Below are 11,261 nucleotides of genomic sequence, written 5' to 3'. Positions count from 1 at the left end.
ACTGCCAGCCTTCTGGTTAGCAGTCAAATGCCTTAGGCACTACACCACCAGAACTCCCATTATTAACAATAAAGTGTGGTTCATTATAATTCAAATACATCATAAGTCAGGGACTACCTCTACACATATTTATGTGTGCTGCATATATCTCACTCGCTCTCACTGCTATCAAGTTGGTTCTGACTCATAGTGACCCTTCCTTGGGTTTCCGAGGCGGTATTGCTATGGAAGTAGATTGCCTGGTTTTCCTTCTGAGGAGTGGCTGGTGGATTTGAACCACCAACCTCTGGTTAGCAGTCAAAATTCCTTAGGCACTATGCCAGCAGAGCTCCTGCTGCATATATATTCATATATAAAATAAAACACATAGAGGGCACAGATATTTCCTAGACATAACCAAACACATCATGGGATTAGATTATTGAGTTTGAGGGCTTAGGACCGTAGTCTTGTGGGGCAACTTGTTCAATTGGCATAATATAGTTCATAAAGATAATGTTCTACATCCTAGTTTGGTCAGTAGCATCTAGGAAACCTTAGAAGTGGCCATCTAAGATACAACTATGGGTCTTCAATCTTCTGGAGCAAAAGAGAAAGAAGGAAATCAAAGACTCAAAGAAGAAACAGGTGTATGGGACTAATAGTTGGTTACCACTACTGACCGTTCCAATAAGGGACACAATAGTTGGTCTTGCATAGAATGAGAGAAAAATGTAGGAAAAAACTCAAGTTCCTAAAAAAATCCAGACTTACTGCACTGGTAGCATCTAGAGGAATCCTCAAGAATATTGCCATGGGATACCCTTTAAACTTGGAACTCAAACCACTCCTAGAGGTCACCTTTCAGCCAAATGACAAAGTAGCTAATAAAATAAATAATGTCACCTGTGAGTACTATGCTCCTCTAAGGAAAATGCTTTCAAACATGATGGAAATAGACATTTACATATATAATTGAAAATGAGACGTACCCACCAAACCTTGGTCTTTGATATCCTAATGATGTATGCTATTTACTTATTAATGCAGGCTCTTTAATAGCCACTTTCTTATTATGCTAAAATCATAGAATTTTGAAGTTAGAAGTGACCTTAAATAATATTTCTCCCTTATTTTCAAGATGAAGAAACAGCTGTCAGGAAAAGTTAAAGTAATTTGCTGACTCTAGCCAACACTCATTTCATTAGATTAACCTAAAAAGTTTATTATTTAAATTATTTCCTGATTTGGATACCACCATTGCCACCAATTGCTGTCGAGTTGACTCCAACTCATGGAGGCCCCCATGGGTATCAGAGCAGAACTGTGCTCCATTAGGCTTTCAATGGCTGATTTTCTGAAAGTGGGTCATCAGGATTTTCCTCCAAAGTGCTTTTGGGTGCACTGTGGAGTCCTCCAAACATTCACTTAACAGCTGAGTGAGTTAACCATTTGCACTACCCAAAAAACAACAACAAAAGAAAAAACCTCACTGCCATCTAGTGGATTCCGACTCAAACCTTTGGATTTCCAAGGTGGTAAATCTTTACTGAAGTAGATTGCTCAGTCTTCCTTTCATGGAGTGGCTGGTGGATTTGAACCACTAACCTTCTGGTTAGCAGTCAAATGCCTTAGACACAGAGCTCCTTTTGCACTACCCTGGGGCTCCTAATTTTGACAGGTGTCCTCTTAATTAGTTTGAATTAATCGACCTTTCTCTAAGAATGTCACTGTTAATAATGAGATGAGGCAAGAAACAAAGCATACAACATACCACACCAGTGTTTAGAAGCAAAGTTCCTGTTCAGATCTGTTCCGATGCAACTATTGCCCTCATGAAAAGATCGGTTCTTTCTCCACATTCGATTCTGAATAAACAGAACACAAACAGATGACCACATGGTAATATTTGAGATTCACAGACACTCGGTAGATGCCTTTTAAAAGACCACGCAGCCTGGTCGAGTTTCTTTTCTTCAACCCTGTCCCTTCCCTCACGTCATTCTGTCACTTTCTTCTCAGCATTCCTTTCTCACAGCCTCTTTCTTTATCTAGATCTCAATCCTGTTCACTAAAACTATCTTAGCTTTGACAATGTTGAGCTTCATCTGAGCCTTTTGTTGTTATGTGCCATTAAGTCGAACCCGAGTCATAGTGACCCCTCCTTAGGCTTCCGAGGCAGTATCACTACGGAAGTAGATTGCCCAATCTTCCTTCTGAGGAGTGGCTGGTGGGTTTGAACCACCAGCGTTCTGGTTAGCAGTCAAATGTCTTCGGCACTATGCTATCTGAGCCTTGTGAAGCTGAAAAAGAGCAGTGGTTAAAGAAATGTGTCCCCTTTTTTATGTTCCAAAGAGTTCTGGTGGTGCAGTAGTTAAGCACTAGGCTGCAAACTAGAGTCAGCTAACTGCTCTGTGGGGAGCTCTGGTAGCTAGTGCCTAAGGCACTTGACTGCTAACCAGAAGGCTGGCGGTTCAAACCCACCAGCCACTCCTCCGAAGGAAGGTAAGGCAATCCACTTCCGTAGTGATATCGCCTCAGAAACCCTGTGAGTCGGGTCAACTCGAGGGCACATAACAACAACAACTGCTCTGTGGGAAAAAGATGTGGCAGTGGGTTCCTGTAAAGATTATAGCCTTGGAAGCCCTGTGGGGCAGTGTTCTACTCTGTTCTATAGGGTTAGGATTTACAACATATGTTTTTTGAGGACATAATTCAATTTGTAACAAGCAGCTTAGTCGAATCAAAGCAAATCGTTATTTGTGTAGGTCATATTGATCTAATATTTCAACTTTATTAGGTCCAAGCAGTAACAGAATTTTACCAGACAATGTTAAACAGGCAAGAAGAGACTTCATTTAGGGCTATCACAATAAGGGAATAGATCAGACCTAAGTCTGATCTCCAACTCCACTGAAACAGATGGTGGGATGGTTTTTAAAGACCTAAGTGAGCTAGAGGAAAAGTACTGAAAGACATTAGGGGGAGGTTAGGCAATGAGCAGTGTTGACTACATGGAGTTCCTTCCTATGTTTATGGTTGAGGATAGAGAGATGGAATACATTCTAGACAAATTCTGTAGGGCCAGCTTGAGAGAGAGGTCAGGGGCTGAGAATCAGGAAGAAGCCTACCTAATGTTTAATCAAGTTGATGGGAATATTAAGGCTAAGTCTGCCATTTTCTTGAACACAGACTGAAAAAACCCCCAAACTTGTTGTCTTGAGTCAATTTCAACTTACAGCAACTGTATAGAACAGAAAAGAACTGCCCCACAAGGTTTCCAAGGCTATAATCTTTACTGGAGCCCACTGTGGTTCAAACCCACCAGCCACTCTGCAGGAGAAAGATATGGCATTCTGCTTCCATAAAGATGTTGTGTTGTTGTTGTCATTAGGAGCCATTGGGTTGGTTTTGACTCATGGTGACCCTTCGTACAACAGAAGGAAACACTTCCAGGTCCTGCACCATTGTCACAATCGTTGATATGCTTGAGCCCATTATTGTAGTCACTGTGTCAATTCATCTTGTTGAGGGTCTTCCCCTTTTTTGATGACTCTCTGCTTAAGAAGCATGATATCTTCTGTAAAGATTTACAGCCTTAGCTACCTTATGGGGCAGTTCTACTCCATCCTATAGGGTTGCTATGAGTCAAAATAGACTGGACAGCAATATGTTTTTCATGAGTGTACCTATAGTAATTATCCCAATGAGTTTTCTTAGTTATATTAATGAGGAAGTATGTGTAGGGTCAATCTCCTTAGAGATATAAAAGGACCAGATTAAGACACAAGAGGCAAGCAAGCAGATGTGGGGAGATGTCAGATCACATGAAGATCACCGGGAAGCCAAGGAACAGAAGCTGAAGAGACAAGGACCTTCTCCTAGACCAAACAAAGAGAAAAATCCTTCCCCTAGAGTCAGAACCCTAATTTCAAACTTCTAGCCTCCTAAAGTGAGAGAAAAAATTTCTGTTTCTTAAAGCCACCCTTAGATAACTAAGACACTGCTCATTGACCTTATTTAGTCTTATTTCCTTTAAGTTAATTTTGTGCACAGTATCATTTTGAGCTCCTTCTAAGAAAAATAAAGCAATTTAAATTATGTCTCAACTCCAAGTAAAACTATGAGTCTTGAGCTGTAATGCTTGCTTTGGATTGAATTCCACACACTCATTTAAAAGCTACAGGAGGTGGAGTATAAAGACACCTGTATGCAGATTGCTCCTTTATCGACTCTGGTTTTTAAACATAAAGCACAACCCCCATTTTTGTTCTTGGGGTAAACTGGGATGTCTAATAATATAAATGTTTGCACACATTTTGTTTTAATTGTGAGCTTGGGATGATGTGACAATCCTACATCATGTGCAGTTCAGTAGAAATAATTGCCCTGGGAAAAGCAGGTTCTCAAATTGCAGGGATCAGTTGGCAGTTGTTGTTGTTGTTGTTGTTATGTGCCATCGAGTCAGACCCGACTCATAGTGACCCCTCCTTGGGTTTCCAAGGCAGTATCACTATGGAAGTAGATTGCCCAACCTTTCTTCCGAGGAGTGGCTGGTGGGTTTGAACCGCCAGCCTTCTGGATAGCAGCCAAGTGCCTTAGGCATGATGCTACCAGAGCTCCCTCAGTTGGCAGAGTCCCATGCAAAGCACAGTTGGTGATTAGGAACATTAAAGGCTGCCTGAAATCCACTGATTCAGGTCAAATCATGTTGTTATTGTTATTAGTTGCCATTGAGTTGCTTCCGACTCATGGTGACCATATGCACAGCAGAACGAAACATAGCCAGGTCCTGTGCCAGCTCCATAATCCTTGCTATACCTGAGCCCATTGCCGCAGTCACTGTGTCAAACCATCTTGTTGAGGGCCTTCCCCTCCTTCGTTGACTGTCCACCTTACCAAGCATGACATCCTTCTCCAGGGAATGGTCCCTTCTGACAATATGACCAAAGTAGGTGAGATGGAGTCTGGCCATTCTCACCTATAAGGAGAATTCCAGCTGCACTTTCACCAGGAAAGATTTGATAGATCTTTTAGCAGTCCATGGCAGTCTCAGCATTCTTCACCAGAACCACAATTCAAAAGCATCAACTCTTCTTTGGTCTTCCTTATTTATTGTCCAGCTCTCACATGCATATGAGGCAACTGAAAATACCATGGTTTGTTTCAGGTACACCTTAGTCCTCAAGGAGATATCTTTGTTCTTCAGCATTTGAAAGAGGTCTTTTGCAGCGGATTTGCCCAGAGCTCTGGTGGTGTAGTGCTTAAGGCATTTGACTACTAATCAGAAGTCTGGCGGTTTAAACCCACCAGCCACTCCTTGGAAGGAAGGTTGGGCAATCTACTTCCGTAGTGATACCACCTTGGAAACCCAAGGAGTGGTCGCTATGAGTCAGATATGACTCAATGGCAGTGTTTGGTTTGATACGTCATCTGATGTCCTGACAGCTGATTCCATTGGCAATGATTGTAGAACCAAGCAAGGTAAAGTCTTTAACAACTTCAATCTTTTCTTCACTTATCATGATGCTGCTTATAGGTGCAGTTGTGAGGATTTTTGTTTCTTTATATTGAGATGTAATCCATACTGCACACAGTATTTTTTAATATTCATCAGTAAGTGCTTTAAGTCATCCTCACTTTCAGCAAGCAAAGTTGTGCCGTCAGCATATTGCAGGTTGTTAATGATTCTTCCTCCATTCCTGATGCCATGTTCTTCTTCACATAGTCCATCTTCTTGGATTATTTGCTCAGCATACAGATTGAGTAAGTATGGGGAAAGGATACAACCCTGATGCACTCTCCCTTCTTGATTTTAAACCATGCAGTGTTCCTTTGTTCCATTCGAGTGACAGCTTTTTGGTCTATGTACAGGTTCCTCATGAGTACAATTAAGTGTTTGGGAATTCCCATTCTTCTCAATGTTACCCATAATTTTTTATGGTCCACACAATCAAATGCCTTTGCATAGTCAATAAAACACAAGTAAACATCTTTCTGGTATTCTTTGCTTTGCGCCAAGATCCATTGACATCAGCTATGATATCCCTCATTTCATGTCCTCTTCTGCATCCAGCTTGCATTTCTGGCAGTTCTCTGTCAACATATTGCTGCAATCATTTTTGAATTATCTTCAGTAAGATTTTACTTGCATGCAATATTAATGATATTGTTTAATAATTCCCACATTCTGTGGGATCACCTTTCTTTGGAATAGGTACAAATGGGGATCTCTTCCAGTAGTTGGCCAGGTAGCTGTCTTTCAAATCACTTGGCATAACCAAGTGAGTGCCTCCAGTGGGGCATCCGTTTGTTGAAACATCTCAGTGGGTATTCTGTCAATTCCTGGTGCCTTGTTCTTCGCCAAATCCTTCAATGCAGCTTTAACTTCTTCTTTCAATACCATTGGTTCTTGATCATATGCTACCTCCTGAAATGGATGAAGATCAACCAGGTCTTTTTGGTACAATGACTTTGTGTATTCTTTCCATCTTCTTTTGATGCTTCTTGCATCATTCAATATTTTGCGCATAAGAATCTTTCAGTATTGCAATGTGAGGATTAAAGTTTTTCCTCAGTTCTTTCAACTTGAGAAATGCTGAGTGTGTTCTTCCCTTTTGTTTTTCTAACTCCAGGTCTTTGCACATTTCATTATAGTAATTGCTTTTGTCTGCTCTAGCTGCTCTTTGAAATCTTCTGTTCAGCTCTTTTATCTAGTCAGTTCATCCATTTGCTTTAGCTACTCTTCACTCAAGGAGCAACTTTCAGAGTCTCTTCTGACATCCATTTTGGTCTTTTCTTTCTTGTCTTTTTAATGACTTATTGCTTTCTTCATGGATGATGTTCTTGATGTCATCCAACAATTCTTCTGTTTTTTAGTCATTGGTGTTCAGTGCTTCAAATCTATTCTTTAGATGGTCTCTAAATTCAGGAAGGATATATTCAAGGTCATATTGTGGCTCTCATGGACTTGTTTTAATTGTTTTCAAGTTCAAGTTTAATTTGCGTGTGAGCAATTGGTGGTCTGTTCCACAATCAGTTCCTGGCCTTGTTTTAGTTAAAGATATGGAGCTTTTCCATCTCCTCTCGTCACAGATGTAGTCAATCTGATTCCAGTGTACTCCATCTCGTGATGTCCATGTGTATAGTCACCGTTTGTGTTGTTGAAAAAATGTATTTGCAATGAATAAATTATTGGTCTTGCAAAATTCTATCACGCAGTCTCCAGCATTATTTCTGTCACCAGGCCAAATTTTCCAACTACTGGTAATTCTTCTTTGTTTCCAATTTTTGCATTCCAGTCACCAGTGATAATTAACACATCTTGATTGCATGTTCAGTCAATTTCAGACTGAAGAAGTTGATAAAAATCCTCATTTTCCTCATCTTTCGCTTTGGTGGTTGGTGCGTAAATTTGAATAATTGTAGTATTAACTGGTCTTCCTTTTAGGCATATGGATATTATCCTATCACTGACAGCACTGTACTTCAGGACAGATCTTGAAACATCCTTTGTGATGATGAATGCCGCACAATTCCTCTTCAAACTGTCATTCCCAGCATAGTAGATCATATGGTCATCTGATTCAAAATGACAAAAACTGGTCCATTTCACCTCACTAATGCCTAGGATATCAATCTTTATGTGTTTCATTTCAATTTTGACAACTTCCAGTTTTCCTAGATTCATACTTCATACATTCCATGTTCTGATTATTAATGGATGTTTACAGCTGTTTCTGCTCAAATTGAGTCGTGCCACATCAGCAAATGAAGGTCCTGAAAGCTTTACTTTATCCATATCATTAAGGTTGATTCTACTTGGATGATGCAACTCTTTCCCACTTGTATTTCGAGTGCCTTCCAACCTAAGGTGTTGTTCTTCCTGCACTGTATTGGACAATGTTTCAGAGCTATTCATAAAGTTGCCCAGTAAGGTATTAGTCAGTGTTTTTCTGCTATTCATAAGGTTTTCCCTGGCCAGTTTTTTGAGAAGTGGATAGCTTCTTCTTTCTTCTTAGTCTGTCTCAGTCTGTAAGCTGCATTGAAACTTGTGCACCATCTGCAACCCTGCTGGCATTTGAGACACTGGTGGCACAGCATCAACCCTCACAGCAACACACCACCACAGTACGACAAACTGACAGACAAGTTTGTCTTCCTTAGCTGTTCAAAACCTCTCCACCCTCCCCTTACCTGAATCCCACGGCTCTATAGTCTCTGGCTTTTCTCCTCCTTTCCTGCCTTTTGGATGTGTGACCTTCTTCCTCCCTTTACCTGGATCCCTCAGCTCTGTCTTGGCCCCGGCTCCTCCCTCGGCTTCCGTGTCTGGGTGATTGGCCTGTCGGCCCTCCCTCACCTGTGTTCCTGTGGTCTGTCTCGGCCCTGGCTCCTCTCATGCCTCCCAGATCTGGGTGCCTGGCCTGTCTGCCCGGACTCACCTGGGTTCCCATGGCTCTGTCAAATCATACATTCATTGTATTAAAAATTCAAAAATAAAACTAATATTAAGGTAATAATAGACAGTGAGTGGTGTTTATTTAACAAACTGGGACAATATTTCTCACTAGAGAGTAAAAAATGTTCCAAAGAAGAAAAATCTTTCACAGATTCTTAACCCCTGTACTTATGGTATAATCCCAGTTTATCACTAGCAATTATACATTGACATGGAATCAGGGCCAGGATAGTGTTTACATAATAACTTGTGTACCTGCAACATTTTCCTGAAGAACAATTCAGATGATTGCCAATTTACCATTAATTAAAGCTTCTACTCTGATCTAGAATTGGAAGATGATCGTCCATTTCAGGAGGTGGCATATGATAAAGAACCAATGGTACTGAAGGAAGAAGTCAAAGCTGTGCTGAGGGAATTGGTGAGAAACAGGTATCCTGGAATTGATGTAATACTCATTGAGATGTTTCAACAAAAGAATGCCACGCTGGAGGAACTCACTTGGCTATGCCAAGAGATCTGGAAGACAGCTACCTGGCCAACTGACTGGGAGAGATCTGTATTTGTACCCATTCCAAAGAAAGGTGATCCCACAGAGTGTGGAAATTATTGAACAATATCATTGATATCACATGCAAGTAAAATCTTACTGAAGATAATTCACAAAAGGATTGCAGCAGTAGAACTGACACAGAGAACTGCCAGAAATGCAAGTTGGATTCAGAAGGGGACATGGAATGAGAGATATCATTCCTGATATCAAATGGATCTTGGCTCAAAACAAAGAAAACCAGAAAGATGTTTACTTGTGGTTTATTGACTATGCAAAGCATTTGATTTTATGCACTGTAACAAATTGTGGACAACATTGAGAAGAATGGGAATTCCAGAACATTTCATCGTACTCAAGAGAAACCTGTACTGAGACCCGGAGGCTGTCATTTGAACAGAACAAGGGGATACTGCATGGTTTAAAATCAGAAAGGGAATGTATCAGGTTGTGTCCTTTCACCATATTTATTCAGTCTGCATGCTGAGCAAATAATCTGAGAAGCTGGACGATATGAAGAAGAACATGGCATCAGGATTGGAGGAAGACTCATTAACAACCTGAGATATGCAGACAACACAACTTTGCTTGCTGAAAGAAAGGATGACTTGGAGCACTTACTGATGAAGATTAAACACTACAGTCTGTAGTATGGATTACACCTCAATGTAAAGAAAACAAAAATCCTCACAACTGGACCAATAAGCAGCATCATGATAAATGGAGAAAAGATTGAATTTGTCAATGACTTCATATTACTTGTTTCTACAGTCAATGCCAATGGAAGCAGCACTTAAGACAAATCTGTTGCAAAAGTACTCTTTCAAATGCTGAAGAGCAAAGATATCTCCTTGAAGATTAAAATGTGCCTAACACATTGTTATTGTTGTTGTTATGTGCCGTTGAGTCGGCCCCGACTCATAGCGACCCCTCCTTGGGTTTCCGAGGCAGTATCACTACGGAAGTAGGATTGCCCAACCTTCCTTCCGAGGAGTGGCTGGTGGGTTTGAACTGCCAGCCATCTGGTTAGCAGGCAAGTGTCTTAGCCACTATGCTACCAGAGCTCCCGTGCCTAACACAAGCTATGGTATTTTCAATCACCTCATATGCATGTGACAGCTGAACAATGAATAAGGAAGACCAAAGAAAAGTCAATGCTTTTGAGTTGTGGTGTTGGCAAAGAATGCTGAAAGTACTGTGGACTGCTAAAAAGACTAACAAATCTGTCCTGGAAGAAGTACAGCCGGAATGCTCCTTGGAAGCAAGAATGGCCAGATTTCATCTCACCTACTTTGATCATGCTTGGTAATGTGGAGGATCAAAGAGGAGAAGACCCTCAACAAGATGGATTGGCATGGTGGCTACAGCGACAGGCTCAGGTATAGTAGGGATCATGAGGCTGGCACAGGACCAGGCAGTGTTTCATTCTGTTGTACATTTGGTCACACATAACAACAACAATTGCTCTGATCTTTGTAATTTCTGTTGTAGAAATTGACTGAATATGGATTATTCTTTATGACAGCACAATGTTCAAGGCAAACGTCTGACAGAATCACTTTGATTCTCTTGGAATCCAAGGAAATTTAAATTTCTGGGTGCATGGAGTTGGGGTGACCTACCCAGGCCATCTGCCCTTAAAGGAATCTTAAAGGAACTGGTTCTCTGAAGTCATCTTCAGGCCAAACAATAGCTTAGTGAACAGCTTAGTGGAGACGTTCTTGGTACTTTTGGAAAATTTTCCAGGTGCAGCCAGCTTCAACAAGCAGGAACTCCAGCATCTAACTAGAGGTTGTTTTAGGATGTATGGCATGTCCTTGGTGACTGTTTCTGTAACCTGCCCTGTGCTTTGATGATATCTCTTAAGAAGTTACCTAACAATGATCTATATAATCCACTTTCACTGTCTGCTTTTCAGAGCATATCCCAACATGATATGTTCAGGTGATGTTGCCTGATTTGAATCAAATATATTCACAAAAAAATAAACTCTGTTATACTAGGCATATGAGTTGAACATTTACCAGAGGTAGATACACTCCTTGGAGAGAACAATCATGGGAGAAAGAAGGGCTGTTTATGCACAGGGAGACAGTGCAGGGGGCAGGAGTGCATGGAAGGATGGACACAGGGAAGAGGTAACTATCAGGAAGAAGTGGGAGGGGAGCTGTTGCATTGGGGTTAATTGTAGTCAATGTCATGAGACAAAGTGTATGTGAACTGCTGTATGGAAAGTGAATTTGCTCTGTAAACTTTCACCCAAGTCACAATAAA

At 41.0% G+C, this 11,261-nt stretch overlaps 1 protein-coding gene across 1 annotated transcript in view; it reads right to left on the bottom strand.

The window, feature by feature from the left end:
- Positions 1–11,261, bottom strand: part of CPB2 (carboxypeptidase B2) — a 66,164-nt gene that overhangs the window by 19,851 nt on the left and 35,052 nt on the right. Inside the window, exon 8 of the mRNA XM_007947830.1 lies at positions 1,754–1,847. Within this exon, the coding sequence (XP_007946021.1) occupies positions 1,754–1,847 (94 nt within the window). The remainder of the gene's footprint in view (positions 1–1,753; positions 1,848–11,261) is intronic.

Source organism: Orycteropus afer, unplaced genomic scaffold (assembly GCF_000298275.1).
Source record: "Orycteropus afer afer isolate SDZICR_OR568_19922 unplaced genomic scaffold, OryAfe1.0 scaffold00194, whole genome shotgun sequence".
NCBI classification, from domain to species: Eukaryota; Metazoa; Chordata; class Mammalia; order Tubulidentata; family Orycteropodidae; genus Orycteropus; species Orycteropus afer.
Note: the sequence above shows the minus strand (reverse complement) of the source record. Positions and strands in the feature narration are given on the sequence as shown.